This window comes from Pecten maximus, chromosome 9 (genome assembly GCF_902652985.1).
Source record: "Pecten maximus chromosome 9, xPecMax1.1, whole genome shotgun sequence".
Lineage (NCBI taxonomy): Eukaryota > Metazoa > Mollusca > Bivalvia > Pectinida > Pectinidae > Pecten > Pecten maximus.
The window spans coordinates 7,955,007-7,975,692 of NC_047023.1; the positions used below are offsets into that span (position 1 = coordinate 7,955,007).

The 20,686-nt window shown below is 35.8% G+C and overlaps 1 protein-coding gene across 1 annotated transcript; it reads left to right on the forward strand.

Moving 5' to 3' along the window:
- Window positions 1-5,425: 5,425 nt before the first annotated feature.
- LOC117334797 (15-hydroxyprostaglandin dehydrogenase [NAD(+)]-like) lies at window positions 5,426-19,252 on the forward strand. The gene is made up of 7 exons (XM_033894603.1): window positions 5,426-5,559; window positions 13,465-13,588; window positions 14,315-14,427; window positions 14,843-14,939; window positions 15,226-15,302; window positions 16,870-17,027; window positions 17,831-19,252. The coding sequence occupies exons 1-7, from the start codon at window positions 5,467-5,469 to the stop codon at window positions 17,967-17,969; spliced, it is 801 nt and encodes a 266-aa protein (XP_033750494.1). The 5' UTR covers window positions 5,426-5,466; the 3' UTR covers window positions 17,970-19,252.
- Window positions 19,253-20,686: the final 1,434 nt, after the last annotated feature.

Below are 20,686 nucleotides of genomic sequence, written 5' to 3' on the forward strand. Positions count from 1 at the left end.
CCCAAACATCTTCGTTGGTGTCCAACTGCTGAAGAAGATTCAAGCAACCGATGAAGCGAAGATGAAGACCAAAGAAGAGAAAATACCGCCACATTGACTCTCGCTTAAGTCACCTGAAGGACCGGTACAGAAATGGACAAATAGATGTGCTTACTTATGCTGATGCTGCATCTCATTTACTTACGGAAGAGCATTAGGGCCATGAAGCAAAAAAATTAAATTCATTTTTTTTTATGTTAGTAACTCGAAATTTCGAGATAATAATTTTAGTTATGGAAATTGGTAATGCACTAGATTTAGTGAAAAAACATGTTTCTCTTAATGTCACACTACTGTATATATGTTTTTGTCTGACAAATAGGACATGATATTAAGAGGAATGCACTGTATGTATATGTATATATAGTTGAAAAATATAAATTCAACATGACAACTGTTGTGTTTTGTTAACGTTTTCAGGCCTAACGGCCATCTTCAGGCGATTCATTTATTCAACGTCTAGGTTACCACATTATGACGTGTATATACAGGTACATGAGTGGCCATCTTTCAACTTTTATGAAGTTTTAAGCAGAATTGTTAAAATCATTTAATCAAAGTCTTCGATAGCATCTGTACTTGTAATTCCGTGATTTGTCAAAGACTGAAAACATAGATGAAAGGCCCCTCCTTATAGTCATTATTACCTCCACTATCAATTTACTATAAGCCTTCTTAGTTCTTGGCCCCTTTTAAGTGGCCTCCCACATACATATATATACACAAGAATGGGAAATCAACTTCATCTTCTCTATCAGTTTAGGTCAGGATGATTTATAGCCAATTCGTCTTAATAACCAAAAGTAAAATTAGTTTGCTTTCGTGGGATGCCCCTTTAAGTGAATATGATAGATTGTGTTGAATATACTTATGATTAACATAGAAACACAAATGATGAATAAAGACAATTTTTAATGTGCCCTGTCAGGGCCTCGAACTCTCGATATATGGCAGCAAATCACCTGGCCAGAAATACCTATGGCCGCAACTCAACTTCCTTGTAGTATGTATTTATATATGTTTTATGAACTAATTAAGTAATAGTTTGTTGGTACTGGTACAGAAATTTCGAGATAATAACTCGAAATTTCGAGTTAGTAAGTCGAAATTTCGAGTTAGTAAGTCGAAATTTCGAGATAGTAACTCGAAATTTCGAGTTAGTAAGTCGAAATTGCGAGTTATTCAGTCGAAATTTCGAGTTATTATCTCAAAATTTCGAGTTAGTAAGTCGAAATTTCGAGTTAGTAACATGAAAAAATGAATTTATTTTTTTTGCTTCATGGCCCTAATGCTCTTGCGTACATATATATATGTAAATGTGTTAGTTTTATTGTAACGTCGGTTGTATTTCAAAGAGAAAGATTTTGTCCTATCTTGTCTTTTTTTGACTTGTTGAAATGATGAAAATTCCCGTTGATATAAAATAAAATGAAAAATTGTGACGGCAGTTCGTCACCGATTACCTGGGCGGTAGGAGTGTCCGGCGGCGATAATTGCCAGAGTTAGAGATACAACGTACAGACTTGGGCAGGGATTATAGTCATTGGCAATCATTCTCCCCAAAACGGGAGGGGTGAACTGTACTTAGTCTACTTGAGGAGACAAATCAAGAGTTACCTCCTTCATACTTACCTGGGAACAAATTAAAATTTAATGCATACAGGTACTTAAATTTAAACCATCGAAACTAAATTAATATGTAAATGTTTGGAACAGTCTGAAACTTATCTCAGTCAAATTTGTTGAAAATGAAACGTTTGCAGTGATACATAACGTGTTTAGAAAATACATTATTTTTTGTACACCTGGGAAAATCGATTTTCTTTGGAATAAAGTGGTAGATTTTGGAAAGTGATATAATTCATTGTTTTCAAACACAGGTGCGAATAAGTACGATCGTGTAATCAAAGGTCTACTAAACCCCAATTGGCCTTCTCCTATGCTTGCTCGAATGTAGACTATTGTGTACTAGTTATACACTTTAATCTACATTGGTAATTGCTGTAACAGTTGTATTCCATTGACGGAGGTTCCTACTGTGGTAGGATTTCACCCTCTGTTTGGATACTCTTTGTTGATAGCATTAGTTTTATTTTACATTTATATTTGCTTCTAAACGCTCAACATAATTCTAAATACGTTTTGGGCGGTTGGGTGGCACCTATTTGCCTGGGGTTCGATTCCCCGATTGAATGTGGTTTCGGACGGTCGTGTCTATGTCTATGTATCAAATGACATTTAGATAATAGATGTTCCGTTTGTGATTGCATAAAATAAGTTAATTACAATAGATATCCCTACAATACACTCTCCTGATTTTATCTATCGAGCGAGATTTGATTACATAATAAATTCATCGACAAATCCTTAGGAGTGAGACAGGGGAATCTCAAGCCCCTCCCCTCCGGAGGGATTATTAAGTTGTCAAACACGATGTTGTGCTACAGCATTTGACGATGATGATGATGCATTTGATGATGATGATGATGATAGGGGTTTGCCTCTATACAATTAAGATACAGGAGTCTGTCATATTGCATGTCATAATTGCATCGCCCTCATGTATGGCATCATGAAGTTAACAAAATACCACGGCAAACAATTGCTGAAGTGCATCTTTGGTAGAATATTGGATAACTTTTCCTTCGTGTGTAACGGTTTGTCAATGCCCGATGGAATGTCAAGTGTTACTGTATTATTACAAAAAACCACATTGACTTTGACCTTGTCATCATTGATAGAGATCTCAGTCCCTGCTCGCCATGTACCCATAGATAAATCAAGTCTGCAATGTTTCTGTTATTAACAAATGCACACATAAATCAAAATCTTCAGTTTTACTAACTGCAAGACAATACGATTGCGTGATACTTTTTTTACAGGTAAATATGTTATTTTTAGTGGAAATAGAAGTAAGTCCTTTAAATCGCTACTAACCATAAAGTACTTAATGGCCAAGGTCGGTCTTACTTGAATGGAAACCTTTACGTATTTGAGTGTTTTAAAACTTGTTTTTCTTGCGGCAATCAGGCCCATCAATTTCCAACACGAGGCTAGGAATGCAAGCAAGTTTGCAAGCTCCGTCCGTCATCCAGAGCAATGCTATCATCAGATGCACAGGCGCTTGCATAGAAAGTATGATTTTCAGGTTTTTTTTTATCTGACAGTGGTATGTGTAAATCACATTTTCTATGCAAGCGCCTTTGCTCAGATGTGGCGGCGAAATCAGAATATTGGTTACTGTACAGCTTTTTAATGGACTGACAAATACCCATAATACACCACTCCGCTGAAGAGATCGAGCGTAAGACCACAGGGACCTGACCATTTTTACAATCTACATGACATTGTATTTGTCTACATGTGTTTGGAATAAATTCTCTGGCACAGGTGCGTACTAGTCAGAGGTCGTGGGTTTGATCCCTTGTGGAGGCAATGATTTAAAGAGGTATGGCGCATATTGGCCTGTTTTGACCTAATGGTGGCCGTTTTCAAAATAGAAAAAAATAAATGTTAAAAACTGAGTTTTTGAATACAAACCTTAAATCTATAACATATAAATATTCTTATTTTCGAAAAATGTGTTTGTTCATTACAATTGATAGTTCATTAAATGACCGTTGCATCATCGGGATATTTGCAACTTTCGAGGGGGTTTTCCTACATTCATATCATTTTTGTCTTATTTTATTACATGAACCAAAAGACAACTAAAATCCTATTCTTAAAAAGTGGTCCTCCGATGCGCTTGTGTCGAAAAATTGCAAAAACGTAGTTGATGAAATATTTTAATTTAGCATTTACTATTAACTAGACTGACTATAACTGACAACATAAACTTCACATTTCCATTACTCCGTATAGCTCATATGGTAGAACCATCGCTTAGCGACACAACAGTTTTAAGTTCGAATCACCAAGATGTATCTTTTTCATATTTTGTTATGTTTCTTAATACCATTTTATTTTTCTTGGTCGTATTTGAAAGATATTTGCAACATTAATCCATATTTAATATAAAATATTTAGTATAAAGATAAAAAGTTGAGATATATGGCGCGGGAAGGATGTCATAATTAAATATTTTTGCCTAGACAAAATTCGATTTCTGTCTAGGCAAAATTCGATTTCTGCCTAGGCAATAATCGAAATAAAATTATTTTTGCCTAGGCAGAAATAATTTTGCCTAAGCAATATTCAATGTTTGCCTAGACAAAAATATTTAATTATGCCATCCTTCCCGCGCCATAACATGCAGGGTTATTTAAAATAGATCTGTGTGTGACACTAACTGATTTGTGAAGTGCTGTGTGTTGGAGTAGAAACACATCTTTCATGTCAGAATTTTCTTCATATTCATGAAAATCCCTTTGAGATGTAAACATATGAAAATCAGACCGACTCTCAACTTATATTTCATCACCATCAGCACTGTCATCACACTCAAACTCATTTTTCGTCCAGAATTCGTTTTTGGCTTTTGAAAGTCCATATTATGAATTAAACCACAGGTGCCTGACTGGTTTTATAAAATAATAACATAAAAATACATATAAATGAGAAAGGTTCTGAACTCCCTCAGGCTTGAAATCTGATGTATTTAAGTACCGTAGCTTCGGTTGTATTGGGTGGATTTATTCGAAGTAGGACTTAGATTGAAGAGAAATGGCCAATCTTTAAAATAAGCCATAACATGTTGTCGATTTCTCGATATTAGTTTACGAAATCGGGTGTGAAACTTCAAAATTCTCGCGTTTTTTTTTACTCGGACAAGTTGACGTATTGGGGTCACCATACTTCGACTCTATTGGACATATTAAATATTTAATGTAAAACTAGTTTATGATTGATGAGAATAGTATTTGTAATAGCTTGTATGTATTATTGCGAATTCTGTCAAATCAATGGGAATAGAAACATATTTTGATTCTCAGAGTTGATTTCTTTTCCATTAAACTTTTTTCGGCATAGCCGTATAATATTCTTTTGGCCCCGGATATGACGCGACAGTAGGCGTTACTGGACAAGATGGAGAATGTGATTGGTCAATGTAGCGAAACAAAGTTAAGATTGAATGCAAGCTGAATTAGTGAATGCATCTTTTCAAATGACACATTGGTAAAATTATATTCCTGATTCAAATGCAGTCTTAGTATCACCAAAAATGATTGAAACTGATATAATTTTGTTATCCGTGCTGAAACGTATTAGTTCGTTGATTTATTTCACCAGCAGTTTTACATTAAAACCATGAGCATTAAAACTATGCCGTTTATCTTTTTAAAAGATATTTCTTGTTTTATTTGTTACGTAACAAACTCAATGGCATATAGGAATTACCTCCCTTGCGTTGTTTCTCGTTGCCTGTCTGCAGGGAGAACAGATCTAGAGTGAGGCTAGTCAAGATATCTTCAAAGCCCAGTGGACATGAAACTACAAGGGAAAGTTGCAATCGTGACGGGTGGTGCCCAAGGAATAGGACGAGGATTTGCAGAGGGCCTACTCAGGAAAGGTGCAAAGGTCAGGGGTTTGTTGATTTATGAGACTTAAACAATGGACGTACATACATTTTCAAGGAGTTGCAAGGCTCTGCATGTATATTTCAATATATGTCTGCACATAACCCAGTTAAAACAGCTTTTTAAGCTAAGACGACGGCCTAACGTTACATTTTCAACAGTTCTGAACTATACCTAAATATTTCGTAATACTAGTAGTATATGTGTCTTTTTAACCCCAACTTGACCTACATTTGAGCGCGTCATTGACCCCTCACGTGACACACCTGCGTGACCTACTTAACCTTGTGAAACTTTAAACCCAGACCCCATGACGTCATTGACCCCCTCACGTAACACCTGCATGACCTAATTAACCTTATGAAACTTTAAACCCCAACTACATTTGAGCGCGTCATTTCCCCTCTCACCTGAACACATGTAACACCACTCGGACATGATTGAAATGTTCGCGTACAAGATAAACTGTTAAAATATGTTAATTAAGTTGTCGGTTTGAAAGGTGAATAAAGAGAATGAGAATATTATTTATTTTATCATACGATCCCTTTATCAACTCAGGGAAGATATTTGTAAACATTCCTAATAAATTATTTTACATCATGAATTGATAATAATCCAATTTATAGAATATATTACTTTTTCGTTCATCTATCTAAAACGTTACTTTTAATATGCGTTACCGTACGCGTGTCAGGGACTTGATTTACATAATTGGTTGCCGCGGCTAGGTCACACAAAGGAGTCTTGCGGCACACCACCACAGCTAAAAAGGTATCACTTACCACATTAAAACATTAGTCGGCATGCTATATTTATTTTACAACCTATTAACAACATCTATTCAAGTATTATAATACGCATATTTCAATTCTTCTAAAAAATTGATAACTAAACTGTTTATATCTACAAATTCAATGTGTTCAATGATTTTTCGACACAACAGTATTAACTTGACGATCCGGTTTTGTAGTAAGTGAAGAAAAATAACAATACTTTAATTAATGTTTAGAGAGTTTGTTAAAGAAAATCAAATTACCTATGTATATTGCTAGGTGTAACATGTGCTTACGTCATCGGTGATGAAGTAATTGAATATGCGTTGTCCTAACAATAGGTCTCATGTACGCCCATCTCTATCGCAAAGTTAATGAGGCGTAACGCTATCACCATCTGTCGGCATAGTAAATTCTATACATTCATGAAACTGCTCAGTTACCTCAAGCTAATTTACATCTCAGTCAAAACATGAAAGGGGTCCAAATTGGGATAATAATTGCCCCACGACACCCGACAAAATAGACTTTGTTACCCTCGTCAATCCATTCAAAAATATACCGTGGAAAACGTAAAAGAAAATTATTCAATAGAGGAGAGAGAAAGAAGTATAAGAAAGTCTATACAAAGCCGGTCCTATTACCAGATATGGATACTGTACCCTACGGATTTTAGTTTCATTAATAATAATGTGTGAGCTTGAAATTGGTTTTCGCTGTTTTTAATATAGTGTGCAAAGATAGTGTTCAACAAACGACAAAGAATGCAAGGATTAAATCGACAAAATTTATTTAAATCAATAAGGAATCCATTTAAATTTCTCTTTTAAACCGGGTGGTCCGTTTTTCAGTTTCCCTGACACGACCATATTTCCGGATCCAATCTGTGATTTTTTTACAATAAATCCAATGGGTGTATGTATGTCTTTCAACACTTGGTAAAACTGTTTCTGTCCAATGAGTTCCTTTGACGAATGACTGGACACTGCATCTTTGATCAGGTCGACAATGTTAGATCCAGTAATGACATCTCCACGTACAATCAGTTCACCATTCATGTTCCAGTTTAACTCTTTTCCTCGGTGTTTCTTTAGGAAATTCAAAAGCCCCAAGGTTTTACGTAATCGGTTTTTAGGGACAATGTATTCCAAGGTAGACTCCATTCCATCTGTATCAGTGTTTTGACTGTTATCATCGGTTTCGTATACAGCGTTCTTCTCCCCAGGTTCGTCTCTAGGGCTCTTGATGAGAGATTCGTACCTGAACTTGGGAATCAGTATCAATTCTTTAGCCATCGTTATTGATTAAAGGCAAGTCAGGTTTTATGAGGAGTGGTAGTAAAGCATATGTCTCAGTAAAGCTACTTTCTTTCTAGTCCGACTGACTTGACGACTAGCAAGAGACCTAATGACTAATTTGTATCGCTTCAACTTCTTTATATAAGCATCACTGACTGGGATATTGCTTTGCAAAATATTTTTAGCTATCAAGGCCAATACATCAAGTTGTGAGTCGGTAATGTATTGTACGATCCCCTTTCTTTGCTTAGGGTTAGCGATATACAAAAAGTTCAGGAAACCCGAATGCTGTGCTACACGTCCACTCATCTTGACAAGACTGACCTCCACTAATTATCGAAGGTCTTTTATACCTTTGGTACATACACAGTACAGTCTTCGTTGGGAAAGATGTTGGTACGTAGCTGATATTTTTTTATCCGTATGAGGGCAGAGGTCAATCAAAAGATAACCGTAAGGTTTACTGGTCGCTTTCTCGTATACGTCTTTGAAATAAGAGGACTGACCAGGAAGTATCTGAGAACCAAAGGTCAGCACCTGTCTCGCATCTCGATAGTTACGTAATAACACGATGTTCATGCAATTCAAAGATATAGATCGTGCATATTTCCCTGGAGGATAGAGGTTTTGTGTCAGATAAACACACGTAATGTTTCGATGATGTGATTTCACAGTGAATAACTGAACGCATTCTTCGGACTGGGTAATTTTGAACATCAAGTCGTTCAACACGATTATCATGTGTCGCACTCCATCAGAGTAATCTTCGATCTGATTTTTGTCTGCATGGTAAACCTTGATGCAAGATGACTCCATTGTTTTTCATATCGTCGAATATGGGTTGATATTCCATGTAAGCATAAACGATCTTGTCTCGTGAAGTTGTAAACATACCCTTTGCATTGTCTATCAGCCGTTTGGTGAAATACGTCTTACCACTTTGTGTGGCACCGCTGATGAGGATATTGTAGGAGAGGTAAAGGGGAGTAAACTCTCTGTCTCCCACCACGAGGATACGGCAGTATTTGTGATTTGTTTCTCTGGATGTACTGACTTCATGTGACGAGTTAATGAGTCTACTCTCGAAAACGACATGGGGCAAAGCAAGCACATACATGTCTTGTCGGGACTATGTTTCGATTCCATGTGCCGTTTATAGTTGAATGTTTTATCGAATTGTATATCACACAAAGTACAATGCTGAGACATGTTTCTACATCCGACGCAAAATTCACAATGAACACGTAACTTTAAACGACCATTTATGTAGGGTAATGATGAAGTGTGGAGCCGGGTGGAGCCAGTGTTGAGCTAGTGTGGAGCCGTGTGGAGCCGTGTGGAGCCGTGTGGAGCTAGTGTGGAGCTAGTGTGGAGCCGTCCGGAGCTGTGTGGAGCTGTGTGGAGCCGTGTGGAGCCAGTGTGGAGCCAGTGTGGAGCTGTGTGGGGCCGTGTTGAGCCAGTGTTGAGCTAGTGTGGAGCCGTGTGGAGCTAGTGTGGAGCTAGTGTGGAGCCGTGTGGAGCTGTGTGGAGCTGTGTGGAGCCGTGTGGAGCCGTGTGGGGCCGTGTGGAGCCAGTGTGGAGCTAGTGTGGAGCCGTGGGGAAATGACGCGCTCAAATGTTGTTGGGTTTAAAGTTTCATAAGGTTAATTAGGTCAAGCAGGTGTTACGTAAAAATAATTAATTTTAACTACCTTCGTCATGTTCCCGACAGTTTTTTTAAGTTTCACTTGAGAGATTTATGTCGAACGAAGATTTGTTTTCAGAACTAGGTCTCTTGTTTACTGTTCATAACAAGACTTACTTGATTGTCTGGATGATTTCTATTTTGGACCTCAGTTCTATTTCACATGTGTATGCACTTTATATACCGTATTTGCTCTTACTATGTAATTAATTTACTCTTGTTATACTTTATCAGAGACATATATATATATATCACACATGTAATATATACGTCTCTGATTTTATCAATTTGTTATCAATTCTGTGATTAGACCTTTGGGTTTTAAAATTGAAATAAATAATGAATAACTCCAAAGATCACGATGACATTCTCATTAAAGTTGTACGTTTTATGAATCAGTCTATAGCCTTACCTGTAGGCTATAAGTATCTCTTATTGTTCTACCTTTCACACCTTTATCACTTGGTCCACAAAATACCTTACCTTTAGTTTACCTGTATACAACATGCTGTGGTGTTTGTATCATTGCTGACAATTAAGTCTAACTACCCTAGTTTACCTGTGTGATACTGTCTGGAGCATTTGTACCCTATACAATACATGTAGCCTGACCAGTGCATATTATATGAAACTGTTTTAAAGGTTAGACTATAGCACAGTAAAGGTAATATTGTTTATTTAACACGATCTTCATCTTGGTTTTCATCGTAATGCGTCGACTACTACTAGGATCCGCCATTTTTTATTACACTAAGATCGATGGACCATGTGACTTGACTTGTTTTTTGTGAGAGTGTTATTTTTTCTATACAAAGATACAGACAGATTTATAGCCGTATCTATGTAATTCTCACCTCCTTACATGTATAAAATTATTTGCTGTCGCTACATTTCTTTTTGACGTTCGGTAAGTATATTTAACTAAATTTCGTTTCGATAAAAAATACATTCCGTAAAATTTTCTACCGAACGGTTATGAGACGGTCTGTGAGTGAAAATAGGTAAACGCAAATGCTACGGTAATGCTACGGTGAGTGGACGCAAACGGTACGGAAATGGTACGGAAATGGTACGGTAATGCTACGGAAATGGTACGGAAATGGTACGGTTATGCTACGGTAATGCTACGGAAATGGTACGGTAATGCTACGAAAACGCTACGCTTAAATCGGAACTGCGAACGTACACGGGTCTGTATATAATCAATGCATTTTGGCAACTTGTTACTGATTTTTTATGACTTCTCTTTTAAACGGAATTCATTAAAAGTTCACATAAAAATATATTTCATATCACACATAAATTATCTAAAGGACACATGTTCAAATGCATTGAACATTACACCGAGTCTTTTTTCGTACCCATTGGGGAGGTTGGGGAGGTTGGGGAGGCATACTATTATAATACACACATATCCATGGTAACACAGACATATTCATGGTAATACAGACATACTATTGTAATACACACATATCCATGATGATACAGACATATTCATGGTAATACAAACATATTCATGGTAATACAGACATACTATTATAATACACACATATCCATGGTAACACAGACATATTCATGGTAATACAGACATACTATTGTAATACACACATATCCATGGTGATACAGACATATTCATGGTGATACAGACATATTCAGGATAATACAGACATATTCATGGTAATACAGACATGCTATTGTAATACACACATATCCATGGTAACACAGACATATTCATGGTAATACAGACATACTATTGTAATACACACATATCCATAGTGATACAGACATATTCATGGTGATACGGACATATTCATGGTAATACAGACATACTATTATAATACACACATATCCATGGTAACACAGACATATTCATGGTAATACAGACATACTATTGTAATACTCACATATCCATGGTGATACAGACATATGCATGGTGATACAGACATACTATTGTAATACACACATATCCATGTTGATACAGACATATTCATGGTGATACAGACATGTTCATGGTAATACAGACATATTCATGGTAATGCAGACATGCTATTGTAATACAAACATATCCGTGGTAATACAGACATATCCATGGCAATACACACATATCCATGGTAATACAGACATATTCATGGTAACACAGAGATATTCATGGTAATACAAACATATTCATGTTAATACAGACATATTCATGGTAATACATACATATTCATGGTAATACAAACATATCCATGGTAATACAGACGTATTCATGGTAATACTTTATATTATCCACTTGCTATGTAAGTGTCAAATTCATGTAATTTAGTCTCAACATGCATAAAATTATCATTACATATATTCATAAATCGGTACACACATTTTCGCCCTTGCTGACTAATAACACACTGAGTTTTATTAAACTTTCCATTAAAAATAATGTGACACCTAGATAGTTAAATGAGTTAACAACTTCAATTTCTTTCCAAGGGAACAGACCGTGAAACGCATTTGCACATTTTCGAACAAAACTTGATTACGGTTCTATGGTACACGGATCAGCACGCAGATCCGTAACCAGGGGATACGTCTAGCCCTTGGGGTGTTTTCGACCTAAGGTCAAAAATACGAGAATGCGAAAACGCGACGCCGAGGGAGCAAAATTGCGACGGCGAGAGTGTGAGATTAATCTCGCGTTTTCGCCGTCGCGTTTTCGCATTCTCACCGTCCAGTTTTCGCATTCTAGCGTTTTCGCTCTTTCGCATTCTCGAATTTCGCTCCCTCGCCGTTGCATTTTGGCATTTTCGTGTTTTCGACCTAAGGTCGCGAGTGCGAGAATGCGAGATTTGATACTTGGCCCTAACGAGCCACCATACATATCTGATGTTCCCCCATGGAACATACAAACTCCTGATTTTAACTTTACGTTACATGAGAGATGTAAATCCAGTGTAATGCTGGAAGAACACAAATCCTCCTCTCTGGAATTCTATATACAGTTTGGCCCTCGGCATAACGATGAATATTGCATTAAAAGGGCAATCATTTGTTCTGACTCTGTCTGTCCTTCAAAGTTACAATTACGAGAACATAAACCGTGCCTTTCGAATATCTCGTATACTGTAAAATTGGATATTTTTGCGCGTTGAAATTTCAATACATTAAACGGACCATAACATATTTTCGCGAAGATTTCATGACCGCGAAATTAGCGAAAACTATCCAGCCGCGAACATTTCCTCTTTTACTGTAATTGCTTTGAATTCGGTGCAAAGTCGGAATTTAAGACAACGAACTTGTTGACCAGAAGGCAAAAAGTTCTTAAAATATACAACAAATGAATATCAAACTACAATATACGAATTTCCAACATGTTATGTGTGCTGTTATTCAAAAGTAAATAGCAACTATGGTCTCTCAAGATGAGCAACAAACTTTTAAAACTTAAAACATCCATTCCCAGTCGGAAAAGTCGTAGAGAAAAAGTTGTCCTCTCCCAGCTCCGTACCGGGCACACATATCCTACTCATCCGGTTCTTTTAAAATGAGAAGATCCACCAACATGCCATGCATGTGATACTCAATTCACAGTGGAGCATTTTGTAATAGAATTTCCTATTTTAAGCTTATTCGTGATAACTACTTTTGTGGTTTTTTTTCAGTTTAATCTATTCTATAGAATTTTATGTCCTTTTACCTATCTCTCTTTCTTTGGCGTTTTATATATCACACAGTCGGTATCCCCTTTTTTGTTTTAATTATCTCAATATACGATGTAAATACTCTTAAAAATGAACATTTTGATTGGATATTTTCTTCGCCACCCATTTGTATTCCAATAACTTAGTTAACGAATCCCTATGGCCCTAAATAAATCAAAACAAACAAGCAAATCATGGTCTTCCTGAACAACACTAATTTTAATAAACTTCTTCTCAAGTTCCACCAGAGAGATTATATTCAATTCATTAAAATTATATCAAATTTATCAAAATAAACTGTATAAAATATGCTTGACAACAAATAGATTATGTTTTACTCGCCTCAGCTTACAGCACATCTAGTACTTTGATTCCATTCTTCTTATACTCTGTGGGGTATATTCCTGTTAAATCCAGTCAGACAGTCAACTGACTTTGTTATTGGAATATTTTTCTCTCTTTCACTGAAAGGTTTGTATCTGTGATATCAAGCAAGCTACTGGAAATGCTACTCTCGACATCTGGAACAAACAGTTCGGGAAGGACTGCAGTATGTTTCTGAGATGTGATGTTACCGACCATGATCAATTTGAAGGTAAAAAGATAATATTATGCAATAGTAATTATTTATTAACAAATGACCTTTTCTAATATTTAAGAGATCAGGTTAAAGCAGTTGACAACTTTTCTTGGTGTAATGTGAAAGCGACCGCACTTTAGGTTGAGCTCTAGACTGTGTGGCTAGTAGGTTGAGCTCTAGACTGTGTGACTGGTAGTTGAGCTCTCGACTGTGTGGTTGGTAGGTTGAGCTCTAGATTATGAGACTGGTAGGTCGAACTCTAGACTTTGTGGCTGGTAGGTTGAGCTCTAGACTTTGTGGCTGGTAGGTTGAGCTCTAGGCTGTGTGGTGGTAGGTTGAGCTCTGGACTAAATGGCTGGTGGGTTGAGCTCTAGACTGTGTGGCGGGTAGGTTGAGCTCTAGACTGTGTGGCGGGTGGCTCTACAGAATGTCTGGGTGGTTGGAATTCGTGGTTGTGCGAATGTGTGGTTTGGTGGCATGCAAAACTGTGTGGTTGAGAATATCATCCTATTCACAAATTTTCTGTTTGATGTCTACCTTAAGTCTTTGACTAAAATAATGACATGGCACTGAGGAATGAAAATTTGAATTAACGTAGAGATAGGTAGGCTGGCAAGAGGGGGTGGCACACTAGATAATTAACATTCTACATTGTGATATCAAATACAATATTATTCACAATGTACGTATGATTTTATGTATATGAAAATCCACTGTGTTTAATTGAATTATGTTTCAAAGGTGTGATGAAGAAAGTGATAGAAAAGTTCGGTGGAGTTGACATTCTCGTGAACAACGCTGGAGTCAATGGAGAGGAGCCTGAGAAATGGAGAAAGACAGTTCACATCAATTTGGTAGGATTTATAGGGTTTAGTAGTGTACACTGTAGTAATAGGGACGACAGGCCAGGGTTATCTGGTAAGACATCCTGTAAGGCTGATACAGGTTGTCAATCTTAAATGTCAATGTTTTAATTGCATCCGGCCTGCTTCAAACTGGGAAACAAAATATTGTTTCAACATATGTCCGTTTGTTTGCTGGGTTTATCACCGAATATTTCAAAATTCATTAACAAATCTCTTTTATTCACACCTGTCTACCTTTCTGTGACGGCAATATCAAGACTGAGATAAAGGGATCAAAATTGTCTAGAAAAATATAAAATTGTACGTTATATATGCTTTCATTAATGTAATAAATACTAATATTTAACAATTATAATGCATTAGAAGAATATTGAAGGGGACTACAGTTTTGTCTTTAATTCAGGTTGGTGTGATAGAAGGGACAATGCTGGCAACGACTTATATGGACAAGACCGCTAGTGGGCGCGGAGGACTCGTGGTAAACATAGCATCGGCTGCAGGTCAAAATATTATTTATTAATTCATAGAATTATAAATGGAGGATGTTTTCCTCTAAATGTTTTATATATCGCAATAGAATAAAACACAAAATGCTTGATTGACAGGCTTTGTTTACGTGTAATAGGCTTGAATACATTCTTTATCGGTGCGATTTTGATACATATTCTCTCAAAAGAGAGAGAGAAGTTTTTGATCCTGTACCACAAATAAAAATGTCCAGATTTAGTTTGTGGATGTGTTTTATCCATAGACTTATTTTATAAAAGTCCTCGTTTTGTCGTTTAGGCCTTACACCAGTTTTCTATATACCAGTCTACACTGGATCCAAATATGGTGTTGTGGGTTTCACCAGAAGTATGGCAGTAAGTTATTAATGTCAAGTTATTGGATTTTTTTTCTTTGAAGTTTTCTCCTATTTGTTTAATTTAAGCATTTCATTATTGTCGCAAACCAATTAGCTATACTATGATATGAATTTAGTTTGATTTTCAGGCTGTAATGGATTCAGAATGCAAACACTGGTGACTACTATACGTAGTTATACAAAATATAGGAGGCAATGCCTGTTTATCGTACTCCCTATAGGGGAGATAATCCACCCTACAAGGGAGATAATTCATCCTATAGGGGAGATTTCTCAGTTGTTAATCAATTTACAATTAGTTGTTATTGCCATTGCCATGGACAATAAGGAGACGATAATTAGCACAATAGAATAATTGTGATTTGAACAACTGCTATCAAATCTAAGTGTTTAATCTCATAGTATTGCTGAAATTGTTGGATATCCATCATGGAGATGCAACAATCATTCCGTAAAGAAATGACGATAACGTGCCATCAATAAGCTAAACCGAGCTTTCAACGACACTACGACTGTGATTGTTATCGTTTTTATCGTCAAATTTTGTGCTAACCTAGTACGTCATCAAAACACTTGTTGGAAACATTGGAATACAAACGTGAGTGTAAATAGAGTCAAATCTGTCCACAAACTAGGTGGTAATGGGTTTTTTCATGTACGTATTTACAAACATTTCCCCTCCCATTTATTACAGGGGATAGAATAGTATTAAAGTGGTCGAGAAATTAAGTAATTAATTCAAGGGGATCAGAATATAGTAATTAATTCAAGGGGTCGGGATATAGAAATTACGTAAAGAGGTCGTGTTATAGTAATTAAGTAAAGGAGTGGTGATGTAGTGATTAAGTAAAGGGGTGGTGATATAGTAATTAAGTAAAGGGGTCGTGATATAGTAATTAAGTAAATTGGTCGCGTTAAAGTAATTCAGTAAAGGGGTCGGTTTTAAGTAATTAAATAAAGGGATTGAGATATGTTAATTAAGTAAAGGGGTCGGGTTAAAGAAAATAAGTAAAGGGGTCGGATTTAAGTAAATAAGTAAAGGGATCGGGTTTAGCAATTATGTATCGGGTTAAAGTAATTAAGTACAGGGGTTGGAATATAGAATTTAAGTAAAGGGATCGGGATATAGCAATTAAATAAGGGATCAGGTTAAGCAATTAAGTAAAGGGGATAGGTTTAAGTAATCATGTAAAGGGGTTAAGATATAGTAATTAAGTAAAGGGATCGGGATTACTTTGTCTGTGCATGCATGTGTGGGTGCACATACGTGTGTGTTTAAATACTTGTACATTTGTATATCTCATTCTTTGTGCGCGTGTATCCAAGGCTCGTGTACAAAATCTCATGAACCCCTGGTCATGGCGTTGTTTGTTCATCATCAGACCAAAAAACATCTCATCATCGAGTTCTACATTTGGTTAGATTCTGGTGATAATCAGACGGTCAAATATCGTTCTTTTCTACTTTGTAGATCGGGTTTGGGGAAATATATAATGTGTAACCTATAGGGGGTTTGGGGGTATATATATGTGATCCCCGTTCATTTTGCTTTTATTTTTTTGCAGGCGGACCCAAGAGTGTTTGATACAGGTGTAAGTTACGCAGTACTTTGTCCAGCATTCACGGACACTAACATGTTAAATGAGACTTATATGGCTCAAACTGAGAATAAGGATAGCCTTAGGGAGATTATCACACTTGCTGGAAAGATTGGAATACAAACGTGAGTGTAAATAGAGTCAAATCTGCCTTAGGTACCACATGAATTAAACGATTATCTCTCGGTTGACCGTATTTCCTCCCAATGTTACTTAATATATCAGTTACCTGAATATTGGTTAAGAGACCACCTGTTTTTATTGTCTCTTTTAGAAGGTCACATACATAAGATTTGACTGTTTAATAAACATTGCATTTGCAAGATTTTACATTTCACTTAAAGGGCATTCCTTCGTTTGAATAAAGTTTAGGTCGTCAATATAAAACTTATTGAAAAATGTTATTTTTCTCAAGTAGTAAAAGTTATAATCTTTCTAATAAGGCAGTTTTACTCTCAAGATAACTAAACTTCTGCGAGTATTAAGTCCTGAAAATTCTTAATTCGACCCGAAGTATCACTCATTACCGCAACGACATACGGTATTTGTATACGATACGCCTTTTTTCCTGTATATTTCGGCGTTAATTTCATTACATGTAGACACAAACACTCATATAATCATCGTTCGGACATAGATTTCACCAATAGAAATAATGCATGTTTCTGATGTGCAACGAAGGAATGCCCCTTTAAGGTCTTGAAAGTTATAAAAAATAATCTGTTTGTCGCAAACGTAATATTAACTGAATTCTTTTTACCCTGGAGTTGTTTACATTTACTGAACTGTAGACTGGTAAAAATTCAAATAAAATTCAGGAACGTCCATATACAGATTTTCTTTTTACGACTCTTTTTTTGGGCAACTAATTCTGACTATAACCACATATTTATATAGAAGTTTGACGTATGATACACTTTATTTCCAGGGTAGCTGATGTTGTGAATGGCTTTCTTCAGTTAGTTGAGGCTGATAGTAACAACGGTGATGTTATGGCTGTATCTAAACAAAACGGAATCCAGTATATAAACAGACAACGACAGAAGCCTCAGGAAAACAAGCTGTGATTAATGTTGACCAAAACTGTGATATACTACACTTATACAGAAATAATCTATTGATAATGATTATCGATTTATATAATTTGATGCAATTGTAGACTAAATCAAGTTGGTCTTTTTTGATAGTTATCATGGTGTATGTGTCGGCTTAAGAATCATACCATCATGGTTTACACTTTTTTCATTGCCATTTAGATGATGAATGTTGCTGTGATTTCATTGTATTGTTGCCAGCACGTGCTATATGTAATACTCTCTGGGAATGATAAATAAATCCCATCTTAGGGGGTCACAGAGAAATAGCACCCTAGGGGGTCACAGAGAAATCGCACCCTAGGGGGTCACATAGAAATCCCAACCTAGGGGGTCACAGATAAATAGCACCCTAGGGGGTCACAGAGAAATCCCACCCTAGGGGGTCACATAGAAATCCCAACCTAGGGGGTCACAGAGAAATAGCACCCTAGGGGTCACAGAAAAATCCCACCCTAGGGGGTCACAGAAATATCCCACCCTATGGGTCACAGAGAAATACCATAGAAGGTCACAGTGAAATCACGTCCTTCATATAATATAGGGTGAAAAATCCTGAGCAGCTAGGTAAAATGGGAGACAAATCTGTAAGCATTGGTAGTGATCAATAATTGGAGGAATACTACCACATGTTACTTACTTATGTTTTAAGCCCATTGGTCATTATAATCATGAACTCTCCAACAAAACATTACTTTTTGATGCTGGACGTTTTTCACAAGACATTGCCTCATTTATATCAGTTCTGGGTTTTCAGTTGACCATTTTACAACATGTGTAGGCCCGTGAGCCTGAGATTTATATTATGCACGTATTTATGCAAAATAAATTATCACACAAATCAGAATACAATATTATGAGAGTGTAACCGAGTTGAAAATATTCTTATATCATTCCAGAAAATATGCTTCTATCTTTGCTTCTTAAAAATGATTGTAATTATATTGGCAAAATTTTGTAGTATGCAAAATATGTTTTTACACAATTAAATTATGTAGCTCAGTGCCTCCTTACTTTGATAGTGCTTATTGAAAAAAAAAAATCATGTAGAAAGATTAATATCTACCACTAACAGTAACAATTTTCAAAACACACTTGTCATATACTTATTGAAACAATACTAATGCTACATTGTAAAATTTAAGATTTGAGTTGGGTTTTTTTATTTGATTTACTTGCTGATATATTGTTAAATTGTGAATAAATAGTTAGAATCTTATTTGAATTATATTTGTGAAGAAAAATAAAGAATTATGATTATGTACACTACAGTATGGTACAATGAATTACCTGGTAATATTAAAAAAAAAAAATGAAAACTATGACATTAGTTTTTCTTACTTTTCAGAATCATTTCTTTGGGCATGAAATGAAAAAAAAACACTGTAATTTTTGATGAAAATTTAGACCAGCTTTTTTTTTTTTTTTTTAATTTCTTGAACAGAATTTAAGCGGATGATCTTTTAAACAATTGTATGGTTTCAAGTTCAAATTAATTTCTTACGAAAAATATCTGACTACTTAAAATATTTCTAATACATACTAATAATAATTCTTATTACATTTTAGTCTTGTGTTACTATGAAATGATATTATTTTAATCAATATACTGAAACTCGTACATCCGCCTCTAATTTAGGGTTCCTCACTCAAATAATTCTGAGATCTATCAGCTACTTCCCGTCGTTTCACTATGCCGGTCATAATTAATTTTATCCTATAATATCAGACATATGTATATATGTCTCTGATAATATATTACAAGTTAGATATTTATTTCAAAGGACCTGTTGCAGGATGGCCCACGAAGGAATTCTTTGTAAAACATTTTATTTTGATAAAAGATGTCAAAATACACATGGAATGGCCTATTATTTTTAATTTTTATTTTTGGTGCGATTACAGCGCCACCTTTTACAGATTTCGATTGAAAATTTTACCAAGAGATTTCAAATGCCGCTAGTATCTTAATTCTGCCTTACCATAAACACACTCTACCAAAATGAACTGTTTTTTGATATTGTATGCCCGACTTGTGAATTTATTTTGCATAATTTACATAATACATGAAAATGGGTGGCAGACAGGGATACTTTTTTTGTCATTTTGATTTCAGTAATTCAGAAAAATATCAACAGATGTATCTAAAACCCCAAGTGCAGACAGTGAAAGTGTTTTATAAACATCTTTGATATCCTTGTGAAACATTACAAAAATATCAAGATAGTAGGTCCCTGGCAAGTAAGAGAAATGTCATGTTTATCTCCCCTACCCCCAAAAATCACAAAAACCGGGGAAAATATTCAATGGCCGCTAACACCTAAGTGAGAACATATTTTTTTACCAAGGATGGACTATAATCAACCTGAATGAACTAGCTTTGAGTATAATACGCCCGATTTGTGAATTTATTTGGCAGAATTAACAATATACATGAAAAAGGTGGCAGACAGGGATACTTTTTTCGTCATTTTGATTTCAGTAATTCAGAAAAATATCAACAGATGTATCTAAAACCCCGAGTGCAGACAGTGAAAGTGTTTTAAAAACATCTTTGATATCCTTGTGAAACATTACAAAAATATCAAGATAGTAGGTCCCTGGCAAGTAAGAGAAATATCATGTTTATCTCCCCTACCCCCAAAAATCAACAAAACCCGGACAAAAAATTCAAAAGCTACTAGTGCCTT